Source organism: Arvicanthis niloticus, chromosome 16, assembly GCF_011762505.2.
Source record: "Arvicanthis niloticus isolate mArvNil1 chromosome 16, mArvNil1.pat.X, whole genome shotgun sequence".
Classification (NCBI taxonomy): domain Eukaryota; kingdom Metazoa; phylum Chordata; class Mammalia; order Rodentia; family Muridae; genus Arvicanthis; species Arvicanthis niloticus.
The window spans coordinates 71,512,184-71,530,231 of NC_047673.1; the positions used below are offsets into that span (position 1 = coordinate 71,512,184).

At 38.1% G+C, this 18,048-nt stretch overlaps 1 protein-coding gene across 1 annotated transcript in view; it reads left to right on the forward strand.

The window, feature by feature from the left end:
* Dnah14 (dynein axonemal heavy chain 14) overlaps positions 1-18,048 on the forward strand; it is a 224,119-nt gene that overhangs the window by 95,114 nt on the left and 110,957 nt on the right. Inside the window, exons 36-41 of the mRNA XM_076914623.1 lie at positions 5,084-5,173; positions 6,450-6,584; positions 9,255-9,467; positions 10,999-11,092; positions 13,192-13,400; positions 15,833-16,085. Coding sequence (XP_076770738.1) covers positions 5,084-5,173; positions 6,450-6,584; positions 9,255-9,467; positions 10,999-11,092; positions 13,192-13,400; positions 15,833-16,085 — 994 coding nt within the window. The remainder of the gene's footprint in view (positions 1-5,083; positions 5,174-6,449; positions 6,585-9,254; positions 9,468-10,998; positions 11,093-13,191; positions 13,401-15,832; positions 16,086-18,048) is intronic.

Consider the following 18,048-nt stretch of genomic DNA (forward strand, 5'->3'; position numbering starts at 1 on the left):
TCTAGCCTAAAATTTAGATTCCTGTCTTAAATTACTTCTTTGTTCTGGCCTAATATTTAGATTCCTGCCTGAGATTACTTCTTTGTTGTAGCCTATGATTTAGACTCCTACCTGAAATTACTTCTTTGTTCTAGTCTAATGTCAGATTCCTGTTTGAAGCCTACTTCCTTGTCCTTTGCAATGTCATATTCCTGCCAAGCAGCCCCTTTCCTTGTCCTTGGCCCATGTCAGATTTTTGCCAAGCAGCCTCAAAGGCTCTGCACCTCTCCCCCTTTTTTATTTTGTTAACAAGACTGAGCCTGTCTTAGGTCGTTCTAACAAGAATGCTTTCCTTACCTGTCATGGAATGTGCATTATCAAAAGAAATACACTTCCGTCTTGGGTTGGTAAGGCTCTGTGCAGAATTTTACCCGTCCTTGGCCTGCCAGCCTGTTAATTTAATAACTCTGTCTGGGGGTCCATTTTCAGGTTCATGCCATGTACTTTGGCTGCCAACATGTTGATGTTGTTAAAGATAAGCTTTAACACGATTGGTAGGAATAAAAGTATTCCCAGGACAAGAAGGGCTAGCCTTATCAAGCTATACACGGAACAAGGCACTATTTTGATTCTTGAACTTAAGTTCATGCTTTTGAGATTTTTTTTCTCACTACCTATTTTTCTAAGGTAGGCTTTTTTTTCTTAGACCACCTAGCTGTCTGATCTAACACATTGTTTTCTTAATGAACCAGCTTTTGATTTAATACATCTTCTGCTTCCAAATACCTTGATATCTCTTTTAATGTTTGAAATATTTTCTATCTTCTTCTGTGGCTTCCATCTTTTTTAGTATGTTTTTCTTTTTTTAGTTCATTCAGTTTTCTTTTTTTTATTAATGAAAGTTTGTAAAGACTAGAATTTCCTCCAAGCAAATGCTTTGTCGGGGTTACAGAGAGCATGGCTTTGGTCCCTTGTTCTATTCATATAAGGACACTCACTGCATGTGTAGCATCCTACATGCCCAGCATGAATCACAACAGCTCCCAGTGGAACATCTTTTTTTGTTTTCAGAACTGAGGACTGAACCCAGGGCCTTGTGCTTGCTAGGCAAGTGCTCTACCACTGAGCTAAATCCCCAACCCCGGAACATCTTTTGAAGGAGCTGTTGGGTCACTTTTGCTAGTATTTTATTCTGGGCTTTTGCAGTCAGATTTCTCGAGTATAATGAGTTTATTTTCTCTTTGTTGAAATAGTTTGAATATCAATATATTGCTAGCCACTAACTAGGATTTGGAAGAGTTCTTTCCCTTCACCATTTTAAAAGAAGCATTTGAAAAGAATTGGTGTTAATTCTTTAAATGCTTGATAGACTTTAGCGGTGGACCATCTGGTTCTGGGCTTTGCTTTAATGGAAAACATTTTATTATTGATTCAGTCTCATCCTTTACTTTTATGGGATTCCTTGGGCATCTAATTTTTCCTTCCTCAGTCATGGTAAGTGGTGCATGTTTACAAATGTGTTCACTTCTTCTGTTTTCCTTATTTGCTGGCATGCAGTTGCTTATAATCTTATCTAATGATCCTTTTTATAGTTGCATCTATCATAATGTCTCTGTTTTCATCTCTCGTTTTATTTCTATGAGTTTTCTCATTTCTTAATCTAGCTAAAACTTTGGTTTTGCTGTTTTACTTTATAGCTTAATTGATAAAACACTTGCCTTGTAAGTCTGAAGACCTGGGCTGCCCCTCCATGGTCACAGAGAACCTTGGCATGTTGGCACACATTTAAAACTATTAATGCTGGAGATGTGGAAACAGGAGGCCCCGAGACTCCCTGGTCAGGCAGGAGAGCCTACTTAGTGAGCTCTAGCCAGTGACAGATCTCTTCTGCCTTCCATATGAGTATGCACACATGAACACATGCACCGTCATTACACATGTACTCATATACATGTACTGATTTAAAACTTGTGTTGTCCATCATTTGTATTTTTAATCCTTATTTTTACTTATTTCTGCATTTATTTAAAAATTTTTCTTACTGCTAACTTGGAATTTCAGTTATTCTTGGGGTTTTTTTGTTTGTTTGTTTGTTTGTTTTTCTTTAATTCCTTAAGGAACAATATTAAATTATTTATTTAAAATCTTCTCTTTAAATTACTTTTTATTTTTATGTATTTGGGTATTTTGCCTACATGTATTTCTATGAACCATGTATGTGCCTAGTGTCTGCAGTGGCCCAGAAGAAGGTGTAAGATCCCCTAGAACTGGAGTTATAGACCATTGTGAGCCACTGTGTTGGTGCTGGGAATCAAACCCAGGTCCTCTGCAAAAGCAGCAAGTGCTTTTAACCACTGAGCCATCTCTCCTGCTCCTAAAGACTCTGTTTTTCGGTGGTGGGTGGCTATTCCTATAAACTTCTCTGCATTGTACTTTTGTTCTAATTACATAGTTTGGGCATACTGTATTGCTGCTATCATTTGTTTAAATAATTTTTTATAATTTCTGGGCTAGTGAGATGATTCACCATATGAGGTGCTTGTAATCAAGACTAACAACTTGAATTTGATCCCCTGATCTTACCAGTAAAAGGAGAGAACTTGAAAGACCCCAAAGGGAGATTTCCACTCAAGTCTCAGGATGGCAGCGGCATTCAAGGACTCACAAGAGACCGGCTTGATGTAAACACATGAGGCAGTTTAATATCAGAGCTCTGGGTCAGCACATATCTCCATATCTCGCATAGGAGACAGAGGGACTGACTCCGAGGCTCAAAGGATTAGGACTTTTATAGGCAAGGGGTCGGGGAAGTGGGAGATTTTCAAGCGGGTACACATGATTGGTTGTTTTATATTTTTGAACATCAGCAGGCTGTGCAGGCCGAGTGGGCCCAAAAGGGGAAAGGGCGGAAGAACATCAGATGGCCCATTACTCATTTGGACATATCTCTGTTCTTTTAAGGATGTCCTTGTATACTTTTTATCTTTCATGGCCAGCCAGTTCCTTGGATGATTCAATCGGCCTTTGTCTTGTAACTCCACATCCTCTGTGGAGTTAACTGGGCCCAAACCTGATGACAGGCATTTTGAACTATTTAGGTTAGGGAAAAGGAATCACAGGGCCCTGCTATTTTTATTAGTTTGGGTCTATTTCAAATTTTTCTTTCAAACTGACTCCTGAAAATTATTGTCTGACTTATGCACATGCACATACACATGCTCATACATACACATGCACAGAGACACAGACACACATACACAGATGCACACTGAGACACATGCAACCGCATGCACACACATACAGTGGCTCTTGCATGCATACAACCCCTGGGCTCTGCTGAGCCTGTTGTCTTGTTTCTTGTGTTTATTAGTATCCAAAGTGTCTCTCCTTGCTGCTTTCTAATTTTATGCTGCCGTGATCAAAATTATATTTGATGTGGTTTGCATTTCTTTTGCTTTAATTTGCAGATGCTTGTTTTGTGGCCAGCTATGAGGTATACGAGATACATATGGACTTCTCCATGTGCTGTTAGGGAGAGCATGCATTCGCAGCTGTTGGCGTGGTGTCTGAATATCTGCTGGGACTTTTGGTCCATGGTGTGGTTTAACTCTGACATTTCTTTTGCATCTGGGTTTTTCTGCTTATTGCTGAAAGCAGCAAGTATTCAGTGCTCTGCTGTTGATGTGCTGGAGCACACCTCTCCCCTAAAGCTATCAGCATTTGCCCTACAGCTTTAGGGACAGACGTGCTGTCCTGTTGTACAACTTTGCAGAATTGGCCTTTTATCATACATGACTAGTCTTTTGATTGGCTTTTCTAGTTTTTGACTCAACGTCTATTTTATCTGGTATAAATCAACTATTCCTCCTATCTTTTGAACTCCACTTTTAAATTCTCTTCTCTCCCTCTTACTCTCTTCCCCATCTCTTTTTAACTCCCTCCAAGGAATATCACATAATGGTCCTGAATAACTTAAAGCAAGACTATAGATTTACTCAAAAGCAATCTAAAGTAAGAATTCTGTTAAAATACGTAGCCAGAAATGAATTGTCCAGACATCTCTCATGATTGTAAGTGTATGTGACTCATTGTGCATTCCATTGAGTCTGATTCTGTCTGTATGACTTCAGAAGTGTCTCCTTTGTCTGCTGTGTTCTTTCTCATTGTAGAGATGCAAGAAGTGAGAAGTGGCCAGGAGACAAAATTACCAGTTGTCTCCGCCTGTGAATAAACCCTCCTTCAAAAGGAAACATGGTTTCCTCCAACTTTTTGGGTTTTGTTGTTGTTGTTATTGTTTGGTTTGGGTTTTTTTTTTTTTTTTCTGTTTCTGGATAGTTTAAGGAATTACATCATACTTACAATCTTATCAGTTTTATTTATTATCTTAGAACATTCTCATTGAAACATTAAACTAATCATTACAAAATCTAAAACTACTGTGGTGGTGATTAGAATCACAAAGAGATACAAAGCCCCTTTATATTTATTTTAATGTAGGGAGAATGAATATTTGTAGCTACTCTTTAAGATATAATTTTAATTAAAATGTAGTAAGTACATCAGCACTTCCTCCATGGCTTCTTCCCTCTAGCCCCTTCTCTGCCCCACCTCACTCTTCTTAGGCTGACAGCCTCTTTGGTTTTCTTGTTACCTATATACACACTGGCACATAAACACAACATGCCAGCTTCATTTTTGTTGTTTTGTGCATATGATTTTGTATATTAATAAATATGAAAGTGAGAATTCTTAGTTTGAGGGGAGGGTTTATGAATTTGCTACCAAAGGTCTATGAAGATAAAAATTTTTCTGTATGTTGCAAATTTCTGGTGAGAAAAATGGCGGGTTTTCCTTATTCTCAAAGACAGAAGTTGGTGAACTTAAAAAATAAAGAAATACTCTTGTAAACTACAATAATTAATAAGTAGCTTAAAGAATGACAGTTTAAGAGTTTGGGCTAGGTGCATGGCACAGTGGTGGACCATTAGGCTCATTCCTGGGTTCTATCCCCAAGACTGTGATAGGTAAATAAATGGATGGATATATAGATGATAGATACTCAGGTTGTAATACACTTTAAATTAATATATTTATATCCTTTCAGAAAGCAATATCTATTGCAACAGAACAATTAGGCTTTCAATATTGGCCATCTCAAAAAGAAAAAATCATACAATTTTATCAACAGCTTCAGGTAAGTACAGGCTGGCACAGCAGCAGCAGGTTCTCTATCTGGGTTTCAGTCCATGAGATCAGCATATTGTTTTCCTAGACCTTGTGTCTCACTTTAGTTAGATATTGAATTGATATTTTTACTTTTATTCAATAATATATACTTGTCAGAGCCCTACAAATGTAGTATAAAATAGTCTCTAACCTGTTGCTACCCCATCTTGAAACTTGCTGTTCTGCCTGGCTATGAATGTCTGTTGTGTATTTTAACTAGAATGTGCACACACCTGGTTCCTTGCAAGCTACTGTGTCTCTTTAAATACTTTTAGCCATTTGAGTTGTATGTGAATCGCCAGATTATAGAATGTTTCATGTGGTTGTTTATCTTTTTCTTAGAAAATATATATGGTTTATTTTACTGTGTTATTTTATATCATAGTAATTTAGCAGCTGTGTGCATTATGGGTAAATTCTCTAAGCCTCAGGGAAGTGTTGCACAATTCAAGCTGTATTAAAGATAATCTTAATTCAGTAAGCTCTATTTCTTTATCATTTGAGCTTTTTGTACCCTAGCTTTAAAAACATCTTTTCAGCTATCTTTGTAAAGACATCTTCTATGAATCTTTCTCCTCCCTCTTTTTCTTCTTCCTTCCTCTTTTCTCTTCCTCTTCCTCCTCCTCTGTTTTTTTTTTTTTTTTCCTGTTTGTATGGTACTGAAGATTGAACTGAGGATTCTAGGCAAGCATTTTACCACAGATTACCCTGCTGCCATTTTCTCTGCTTATTAGACTGTTAAGTACACCATAGGGGTCCCTCCCCCAAATATCAGAGCTAAAATCAAGAAAATGTCTTGTAAGCTATGAATGAAAAATGATTAGTATTCTGCTTTAAGCAGTTGTTGCATACAAAAGCATTAAGTTTGGAAAGAAAGAAAGGTAAGGTAATTCTGAGTTGAGAAGCTTATGAGCCATCGGATTGGAAGCAGTTAGTGAAAGCAGAGGCAGAGAGAACTGCAGGCATTGAAGGGAACTGAGAAGCCGGGTCACACTTAGAGTCAAACTGACAAGAGTAAAAGGAAAGCAAAGGAGAGAGATCAACAAGCACGAAAGAGAAAAGGGTTGTTACACGGGTCAGTAGTTCAGAAAGCCATGAGGGATTGGTGGGACAGAAACAGGAAGTGCTCAGCACCAGGAACAGTGACTCAACAGTCATGAAGAGTGGGCGGGCACATGCACCAGTGTCAGTGTAGAGAACTTTAAACAGTTGCTCAGTACACTAATCTGTGCATTTCGTTTAAGGCTTGTGTTGGAGTGATTCTAGTGGGCCCAACAGGCGGAGGAAAGACTACAGTCAGGAAAATTTTAGAGAAAGCGTTGGTAACATTGCCAGTTACTTCTGCCTTACCTGTTAAAGAAAGGCAATCTGATTCAAAGGTAAATCTACTAAATAAGACATTTTTCCATCTGCACAGAGTATATACTTCAGTATATATATATATATATATATATTCTTTCTGCGTTGTGTATTTTAACTACTTACTCAAGTTATTGCTAAAAGTTTTGTAGTAAGAAATCCTGGTATTAAGTGAGAATTTTGAAATTTAGTTATCAAACTTGTGATGAGGGGTATAAAATGTAATTGTTGATTGTATATTTTGTATTTGGCTACTTTATTGAATTGATTTATTAAGTTTTATTGCTTCTCGAGTACTGATTCAATCACCTTCAAGTGAAAATAATTATACCTCTTTTCTAATATTTACATGATTTTTATCCTGTTATAAAATTAATTAAAACCCTCCTAGACAGTGTCAACTATAGTTCTTATTCCTTATTTTACCTGAGATGCATTTACTATTTCAATATGATGTTATCTTTATCCCCAATAATTTATTCTTTTTGTAAAAAAAAATTCTAGAAAAATTTTCATCACATTTTAAAGTTTCTATTCCCCAAAACTTTGCATCTTTGACGGTTGGAACTTATATAATGATTGTTAGAGGTTGGAACAGGAGTGCAGAGATGGCTCAACAGTTAGAGCACTGGCCACTCTTCCAAAGGACTGGGCTCCATCCCTAGCACCCACATGGCAGCTCACAACTGTCTGTAACTACTGTTCCACAGCATCCGGTCCCTCTTTTGGCTTCTATAGCACAAGCCTGCGTATAATATACAGGCACACATGCAGGCAGAATACCCATGCACATAAAACAAATTAAATTTTAAAACTACAATAATTTTTAGTCTCTGTCTTTTAGCTGGTTGGTGTTTTAACAAATTTACTACTATTGAGTAAATATCAACTGTCTATATGGATTCTCAGGAAGCCCCTATGTACATGTTTTAATGCAATATAAAATAAAATACTCTACTAAATCATGTGAACTTTAATTATTTGATGATTTCACTGTTGGTAGTATACTACGACATCTTAGAAAGTTAGTTATGTGAATTTTTTCTGTTGGTGTAAACTTTCGTCTTCAGAACTGTTCATGTTGTGCTTTCCAATTCTCACCATTGTCTGTGAATCCTTCTTCTAAACAGACCTCGGTGAGCTCTTAAGCTGTCATTGTCATTGGTGAGAAGTAAACTGTATAATACAGCAAGACCAGGTGGGATCTCCAGGAATCACAGCCAACATTAAATCAGCATAATACATATATAATAGAACAAGAGAAAGAAGCCACGTGATCATATCCAGTTACACAAAAGGAATGGGATAGTGCTTTGTTTTCCTTTGTGATAAAAAAAAAAAAAAAAAAAAAAAAAAAAAAAAAAAAAAAAAAAAAAAAAACCAGAAAGCCAGGATAGCAGAATTATTTTTGGAAAAAAAAAAAAAAAACCACAATTTATTCATACTCCCATGGTGACAGGCTGGAAGCTTTCCCTACAACCAGGAATGAGATAAGTCTGTCTGCTGCACTGCAGTTCAACATGACACTAGATGTTGTTGAAGGCCTGTACAGAAGACTTCGCAGCTGGCTCATCAAGAGTAAAATGCAAAATGTGCTCGTGGGGTGGCCCAGAGTATAGGAGCCTGGCCTGCCAGCAATCTGATGATGTTAGCTCAGTCCCAGGACCCTCGGGGTGAAAAGAAAGAAGTGATTCTCTCTCTCTCTCTCTCTCTCTCTCTCTCTCTCTCTCTCACACACACACACACACACACACACACACACTATAGTTAAAAAGAAGCTAAACATATACCATATAGAGTTGTTAGACTGGCATCTGTGAATGTTTTAAAGGTATATGATCAATTTCAGAAACACAATTCTAGGTGAAAATGTAAACAAAAGTTGAAGTTTACACAGCACTATAGTAAGTATTTGAAAACACATGTGTTCCATCACTGAAAGTGAACTGCTGTCTCAAGTGTAAGTCTGTCCTGTCACTGGTGTTCTTCCACTGTGATCTTTTAGTATCTAGAAGTATGGGAAGAAATTAATTTAAGTCACCTAGTCTTTTTTTTTTTTTTTAAAGAAGCCCTAACAAATTAGTATGTCATACTAAGTACCAGTCCTGTGGATTGATGCCGTCTTAGCTCCAATGGCAAATGTTAGTCTGGTCTTGTCCACTGAACCACACCCAGCTGTGTACATGTGTCTTACATGTAATTCTCACAGTCCCTCTGTGTACACAGCTGGGTTTTTATTATCTTGATTTCCCAGATTCCCACCATCTGTATGTCTGTGCCCATAACATCTTGCCTTGCATTATGGGAACCTGTGTGTTTCTGGCCATATGTCTGCCCCTTACCCTTCCTAAATGTGAATGAGATGAAGCGGAGAATAGTTCAGGTGGAGCCCAATCAAGTTACAATTTTGTGGATAAAATCTAAATAGACTGAAAGCACACCCTGCTTCCTCGCCTGCCTCTCTCCACGCCACCCTGGCTCCCCGCATGTCACAACCCAATCAGAGCCTGTGTTCTGTAGTGGAGCTCAGTGAGACATCCTGCCAATCACTACCTTTATAGAGATGCTTTGTTTGATGGGAAAGATTTTTTCCCAAAACCCATTGGCAACAAGGGTGTAAAAAATTAAGTAATTGTACTATAACTAATCCCTCTTTAAACAACATTAGATCTCTCGTCCCCCGCCCCCAGTCTACAGGGAAAAAAGGAAAAGTCGACGTTTGTGTTTTGAATCCAAAATGTATCACTCTTGGTGAACTGTATGGACAGCTGAATGTTAATACCATGGAGTGGAGCGATGGGTTACTGTCAGCAGCAATTCGAAATTACGTCCATCTTAACAGTACGGATTACTCCAAGAAAGATGGTGATTTTGGAATGTCAGGAATCACAGACTTATCTAATGTAAGTTTACTGTGGAGTTTAATCTTTTCCTTTGATTAATATAAGAAGTTATGTAATTCAAACTATTAAGACTTGATTAGCCACCTATTAATGTAAGAGAAAGAAATGCTATAAACAGTTTTAAAATATAAGTTATTAAAAGTAGAAATCACACTGTTGAGTTTTTAAGTGGTCAGTAAACCGTAAGATGAAGTTGAAGATAATTGTGTTGAAAGAAATGCAGAGAGAATTAGGCCTATAATAACAAAACAACCTGGTAATTAAGTGTCATTAATGGACCTTACAAATTAAAGAAATGAGGATGGTTTTGGAAAAAAAAGATTAAATTATTTTTTGCAAAATTCGTTAAATAGTGAATATAAGTGCCAAAAAAAGAAAAGTTGTGTTTTTATAACTAATAAGCTATAAGCAAAAGGTGGTATTTGAAAGCAAAGGGTTATTTAGCAAAGATAGAAAGAAAATGATAGTCTACCTTTGCTAGCTCATAAACTAATATACAAATGTAATTTAGAATAATTTTGAGAATATAATCATATCACAGTATTTATGGGTTTCACCTCTGTAGATTCACCCAAAACATAGATCTAAACAGTTGGAAATGAAATGGTGTCTGTATTAAGTGTGTATACACTTTTTCTTGTCACCGTTTCCCAAACATCTAACAACCAAAAATCATATCTAACCTTTAAGCGGTGGTATTTGAAAGCAAAGGGTTATTTAGCAAAGATAGAAAGAAAATGATAGTCTACCTTTGCTAGCTCATAAACTAATATACAAATGTAATTTAGAATAATTTTGAGAATATAATCATATCACAGTATTTATGGGTTTCACCTCTGTAGATTCACCCAAAACATAGATCTAAACAGTTGGAAATGAAATGGTGTCTGTATTAAGTGTGTATACACTTTTTCTTGTCACCGTTTCCCAAACATCTAACAACCAAAAATCATATCTAACCTTTAAGCTGTGTTAGGTTGGATAATCCAGACATAAAGTTGTACAGGTTTTATATAAGTAATGTACTGTTTTACATAGGGTACCTAAGCATTCCTATGATTTGGCACTTTCTGATGCTTTTTAGAAAGTTTTCCTTAGATAACAAGGAATGACTAAACATGTTGAGCTTTCTACAAGATACAGTGTATTCCTTTGCTTTAAAAATCACTTCCTGTGTTGCTCATGCCAGCATGGGTGTGAGCTCCTGTACCTGTAGGGTGTAGCTGTGTGATGTAACTGTGGGGTGGGCTAATGCTAAAGTCTCTTGCTATTAGTATTCTAGAATCTTCAGCCTTTAAGTCTATTAATATTTGTTCTGTATACCTGATGCTCTGATACTAGGTTTTCATAATGTTTAGATTGTTTACCATTATTTGCTAAATTCACCTTTTTGCTTTGCATTTACCACGAGGCTTGCAAAAACCATTCTTAAATGATAAAAGCCTATATTAAAATGATAATTACTTAATAATAATAAAGACAGAAAATGCTAGCACAATGCTACATCTTGATTACCCATTATACAATTTAGGTTTTCCAAGTTGCTTTCGCTACGATAGCGGATATTGATAACAACATATTTATGAAAGAACTAGAACAAAGTTTTAAAACTCCAGAAATTTATGGTAAGTATTATTATCAAATTCAGTAAACTGATTTTTTTTATTTAAATTTGAAGTAAATTTTGAGCCAACATGAACTGTATTTGTGTTTGTATATTTTAACTGGTAGTAGTTTCATTCTTGCATAATTTACTTCTTTCTGTGTGTTTTTTAAAAAAATCTCTAGTCTTAAAGTGTGTATTCATCTCATATCATATACAGCCACTGGAGCTTACATATCCTTTCAGTTTATATATAACTGGGACTAAAATGGTATTAATGGTAGAAATAATATGAGAAACAGCAGGGGCAGCCTCCTGCCTCTGAATGGCAATGCCAAGCCATCTGTGCATTGCCAGCTAAATCATGGAATCCTAGCAGATTCGTTCCTAATGCACAGAGTGTGTGTATAACATAGGTTCTGCTCCACAGGAGCTGCCATGCTACTGAAAGAGCCTCAGCCTCCCTCTCCTACCCCAGGCTGAGCTTCACAACAGCTCTTCCGTCAGCAGTATGTGATCCACACTCCCTTAAAAGGGACTCTTACTGAAGCATCTATTATCCTGGAGTTTGGGATAACATTTTAAGGAAAGTACAGTGGTTCCGTACAGCTAGTTAATAGTACACTTAGTTATAGTTTATAGTATAGCTACTTAAATGAGGTTGTAGGATCATGGATAGGATAGATATTTTAAGCAGATGAAGCCCATCTCAGCAGAGGCTTTCTGGATCCTACCTCTGCTCTCTGGTTCATCAGGAACACTTGAAATGTCTTCTGGGTGCTTAGCTGTTTGTAGTGACTTCCCTACTCCAGGTATTCTAAAATTATTAAGCATGAGGAAAAGTGTAGCACGCAGTGCTATGTTCTGAATGTTTGCATCCTGTTCCCCAACGTGTGGATATTAAAATCCTAGCCCTCAGGCTGATGATTTTAGAAGACAGGGTCTTAGGGAAGCCAGACAGCCAGGAGGGATGTGCCCTAGTGAATAGGATCAATGCCCTACATAGGATGCATTCTGCCCCTACTGATGGAATTAGATTCCTTGTAAAAGAGATTCAAGGGAAAGTCTTCCATCGTGTGACCACACAGCAAGAGGAAGGTTCCCTCTTTGAACCAAGAAGAAGTTGTCTCTAACCAAACAATCTGCCTGCACCTACCCTTCAGCTTTCAGAGCTGTGAAGAATACATGTGTGCTGCTTATAAGCTACCTGGTCAAAGACATTGTGTTACAGCAACACAAAGGCCATAGTGCTATGGGGTGGGTGGGTCTGTGTGTGATAGAGTTCAAACTGTCTACTTCGTTTTTGGTTTTTCCTTTGACATTTTCTAGAAACGGCATGCCTAGACATTATTCCTGAGTAAAAGATACAAATTCACAAATCATGTCATTGAAAAAATATGGAACTATTTGTCTTTCTCCTATCCAGATTTTAAGAATTAATTATGCATGTCACCAATCTAAGAATATCTAGAAAGTGCTTAAAGCAATTACAAGTATATAGTATATTTACTGACAGTTAATGAAGACTGGAGGGTATATATAAAAGTAGCTAGCCTCTTTTATATGGGCATTAATCCCACTCATGAAAGTTGAGCATGTCCTGCATGGCACTCGTTCTCGTCTGGGACAATGTTCTCATCTTAGGAAATACTTTCTAGAGGCCGAGGGATGGATCAGTAGGTAAAGTACTTGCCATACATGCATGGGACTGAAATCCAGATCCCTAATTAAGAACCTGATTAAGAAGCCAAGTGAGTATGAATCTACAATCTCAATACTCAGGGGGCAGAGACAGGAGACCTGCAGGGCAAACTGGCTAGCTAGACAGACAGAATTACCAAGTGAGAGACCCTGGCTCCATGAATAAAGAGAGAGAATTATTGAGGAAGACACCTGACACCGACTTCGACCCTCTACACATATGTACGCACGCACGCGCACATACCCTCACACGTGTATGTCCATGCAAATGTGTATATATACACATGTGCATATGTGTATCACACATACACATATGCACAAAAGGGAGCTATTTTCTAACAAAAATAGAAAGTTTTTAATATTGTCAGAAAAGAAGTCTGAGCTTAGTCTTAGCTGCATTAAAAGTCTTTTTCTTCGTAGATTTTGATTGGCAATGGATTGTATTAGATGGACCTGTGGACACCTTATGGATAGAGAATCTAAACACTGTGCTTGATGAAACTAGAACACTGTGCCTGGCAAACAGCGAAAGGATTAGCCTGACTAACAAGATCAGAGTGATTTTTGAAGTAGACTCTCTCTTTAACTCTACACCCTCTATTGTTACCCGGTGTGCGGTGGTGTACATGGTAAGTTTTCAAACCTGGTCCTTGGCAGAGGAATGTTGAGGATAGCGACAACTCCTATCAGTTTGTTTTAGTTTTACTTCTTGTCCCAGTGGAGTGACCACAAAGCTTCATAATCCAGAGGGCTGATACAGTCACTAATCCTACACTGGGAAGCTGGAGCATCAGTATTTCAGACAAACACAATAGGCTATTGATATGAACTATTTTGCCAGCAAAGGAAAGATTCCCCTCAAGCTTTTTTTTTTTTTTTTTTTTTTTTTTTTTTTTTTTTTTCTGTATGACTCTCAGAATAAATGTTTCCAAGATGTAAAAGTCCGAGAAGATGGGATATGATGAGAGCCATACCCAAGCTGTACAAATGCATGGCTCAGGCTGAAGCCAGAGAGTTGTCATCTTTGTACTAACTATCCCTAGGCCTAGGCCTGGAGGCCTCTAGCCTCTGTAGAATCTAATCTAGGCCTAGAATGTTTTAGCTTTTGAGACTTACTGCTGAATATGCTCAAACTTTGTAGTTCTTTCTGAACTCTGGCTGGCTGGTTCAACTCCAATGTTTTGACTCAAACTCCTCTCTAAGCTGGAAGATTCCATCTGGCTTCTCTAGGCTTCTCACTGGCCTCAAACTAACTCTGGCAATTTGTTCTAATCATCTGGCTCCTTTTTATTCTCTGGCTTCAACTGCCTCTGCTGACCTACACTGCACAAACTGAACAGAGCTCACCAATGAAACTCAACTGAACTCAACTGCACTGCACAAACTACACTGACTGAACTGATTTGTAACCCTGGGCTTTCTACTCACACCCCAGTTCCCAAAATAATGACTCTGAGACTTCATTACATATGAATAAATGTGGCAGAAATTTCCTGCCTAATGTATTTACAGCAGGAGCCCTGTCATTGGACAGGGAAGAGGGAAATAGAATTAAGAGGTGGGAGGAGAGAATGAAAGAGGCAAAATGGCCTCAGTCGTGTACCTGTGTGTCTCTAGCAGTCTCGCGTAATTATTCATATCAACAGGTCAAATAACTGGGGTAACAATTCAAATTGTGTAGGCATCTTGTGTATTGAGTATTTGCTGATATATAAATCTATTCGGTTAATCTTAAACTTTAGAGTTTTACTTTACTGGATTACTGGGTATTGCTATATCTAACCACAAGGATGGTAGTTATTGTCTGAGGCTAAGCCAAGCTCCCTGGGAGTGACAGAGTTGGCCCAGGGGGCATGCCTAGAGCCATGGAGGCCTCAGAGCTGGCCTGCAGAGGCAGCAGCCACGCCAACCAACTTCTTGTGGGTCCTGGGCCTGCAGCCAACCACTGCCAGACTCTGGCACAGGAAGTCTGTGGGTTCATTTTCCAATACCTCCTGCTACAAATAAATGCCTTAACTTAAGTAACCCGTTTATTCTATGAATGCCACATGGCTGGTTACCTCTTCTCAGTTTCATGCATCTGTCTCCTCAGAGTTATGGAAAAATCTTGCCCATGCTTGACCCTATCCCATACTTCCTCTCTCCGTATTGGACCTCCCCCTTTTCATTTCCTGCATCAGCATATTAGTCAGATCAGCTTTATTAACAGGTGATGCTTCCTTACAGTACACAAAAGATTCTCTCCATACTGATCCAATTGAAGTCCAGTGCATTGCCTGAACTCAACTGCATTCCCTGAACTCCTCCCCTTTCCTGGCTCACTTTGAGCTGTTCTTAAGTCACCTCTCTTTCCTATCTGTTCTCATGAGAGTTGGGCGTATCCTGGTTCTCAATCATTCTGTCAAATCTTTCTCTGGTCCATCACTTTGTCTGCCCCTCGATTAGACATCACTTTCAAACACAACTTCATCCTTTTACAAACTAACTCTACCTTCATTGTTTGGGATTAAAGGATATGCTCTATTAAGGGCATGTCTGCATTCCAGCCAGATCATACTGTAATCCAGGGTGTGTCTTCATTCCACCCAGATGGTATAAACCTATAAGGTCTTTGGATGTGATCCCTTGCCAGAGCAACCATGTTGCTGGATTTAAATTCCTCTACACCAAGACAGTGGAAGTAGAAAATATAACCCCAAAAATTCTATACATGAAATTCTTTGGCAGCTATTATTGGTTTTCTAATCCACGTAAATTGGGATGTCAATTAGAATGAGAACTGGGGCTACCTTTTCTGACCTCTCCCTTACAGCTAATACACTGCCCAGCACATCTCCTGACTCAGATTTCCAGTGCTTGTTTTCTTTTCAAACCATGGTTAAAATCAAATATCATTACAAAAATTGTGATTTCTTTAGCTCATTGTAGTTGTTGTTTTAGCTTTAAATAATACTAAATCTGACCACAGGTAGGTGATGAAGTAAAAAAAAAAAAAAAAAAAAAAACCAATAATGCTGCATTTTTATTCATGTAAAATTTTTCTTTTGCTTTGTATTACAAGGACCCTGTTGATCTGGGATGGGAACCTTACATCAAGTCATGGCTTCTGAAAAGTTCAAAAAGTATAAGTCAACAAGGGATGCAGTGTCTTGAATTAATGATTAATAGAAGTGTTGCAGAAGGGATGAAATTTCTGAAAAAGCATAGAAAGTTTCTACCATATCCCATACAGGACGTGACGGTCGTCATGACTCTATGCAGGATTCTAGATGCTTTTTTTGAATTCATGCATATAAAACGAGGAACTACAAAAAGTGAGTTTTCCCTGAGTCTCGCCAATGAAATATGTTTTCACTCTTCAGTGGCAGCTTGTCTCTTTCTAGTAGGTTTTATGAAAGAAAAGTGAAGGCAGGGATTGTATAGTCTCTCCATCTGCCTGAGGTGACAGCAAACCTAGCCAGAACAATCTAAAACTCTTAAGAGAGGTATATATCAACAGGGGTAAATTAATAACATACTTGTTGAGACTCATCTGAATGAGTAGAAAGAGCCTTAGAAGACCCTGATTAAGCAAGAATGCTTTGTTGTGTTTTAAGGATTCTTCACATTAGCAAGTGTCTAAATCTATACGGTGATCATGCAGAGGCAAAAGCCAGAAAAGTGGCAAAACAGAAAGAGATGTCCTGTTTCTTTTTCTTGTCGGCATTTCAGACTGAGTAATTTCTATTGCCTTGTGACTCAGCTCATTATCACTTTATTCCATACAGTTTGTTGTGAGACCATAAATACAAATATGATCTCTTCTGTTATCATTGCTTACATCTCTGTTCCACTAGATTATAGCTAATGTATACATATATGTATATGTATGTATATGCTGAAATTTAGCATCTTTGAGAATATAATAATACACAGTGCTCCTCTGTTTGTGAAGGGTTACATTCAGATAAATCTACTATGACTTAAGAACATTTTGAGTTAAACATTAACACACCCAAGCTATTACTGTGGCTCATGTGTTGGGGGTTTTGTTTCAAGTTAGCTGGAGAGAGTAGGTCACTAGGTGCCAGAACTTGTGGCATCTTGCTCCTGGCTCCTTCCTCTCTTGCTCTCTCTCCTTGCTGTTCACAGTGAGGTTAACCTTCTCTATATTCTCACCTCCATGATGATCTAGCTCTCCAAGGTCCAGAACCAGTTGAATCTACTATGGACTAAAATATCTAAAACTATAAGCTGAAAACAAGTCCGTCCTCCTCAATATGATTCATGCTAGGCATTTTGTCACAGAGACAGGAAAAGTGACAAACAGAAGATTGGTACCAGCAGTGGGGGCTCATTACTGTTGCTAAACCTGACTGTGTGGTCAGTTTAAGCCTATAGAACTGTTTCTGCAGAATATGAAAATATTTGGAGACATCAGACTGCAGAAGCCCTAAGATGTAAACAGAACTTAATGAATAGTTTATGTGAGAGCTGAGACCAGAGTGTCCACTGGATGTGGAGAGGAAAGGCTAAATGTCAAATTTAAATGAGGCCTCATTTGAGAATTGGACTGGAGTCCATTCATGACATTCAAGCAAAGAATTTGTCTGTATTTTGTCTATTGTCTGAAACTGGATAAGGCTGAATTTAAACATTTACAGCATTTAATTTAACATGGAAAGTTCTGAGACAGCCTAACATTTGGGCTATGGACATTGTTACTGCTAGCTGCTCATAGCCAAGTTTATAGTAAGAATCTGGAACAAAAAGCAGAGCAGAAAAAAGTTGGGGGTATGGAGGGGGTTATACAAATTTATTAAAAAACAGTTTAAAACTGGGACTCCCAACAGGTCTGGTTTCTGAAGAAATTAGTTCAATTAAAAAGAAGCCAGCCATTTTGCATTTGGACAATAAAAAAGATGCCTTGAGAACATTGTGAGAGTTGGCTGGACACCCCCCACCCCAACCAATTTTAGGGTCAAGAGTCTGAAAGAATTTTCAAGACTTTCCCCTAAGATGACAATACCTTCGGGGTACCATACTTATTTAGGCTTGCCTAGAAAATCGTTTCCCTTGGATTTTTTTCACTGTGCTCAAGTACCCAGAGGCTACTGCAACTAAGTCCAAGTGGCCTTGATCTTGATCTAGTAGCAGACCCTGTTGTTACATATGTGATTCTGGTTTTGCAGAAATATAGAATGCAAAATTATGAGATCAAGGACAATTTCACACAGATTTTAAAGGAATGCCTGGGAGGCCAAGTGGTCTCTGTCAGGCCAGTATTTGTAAAGGCGG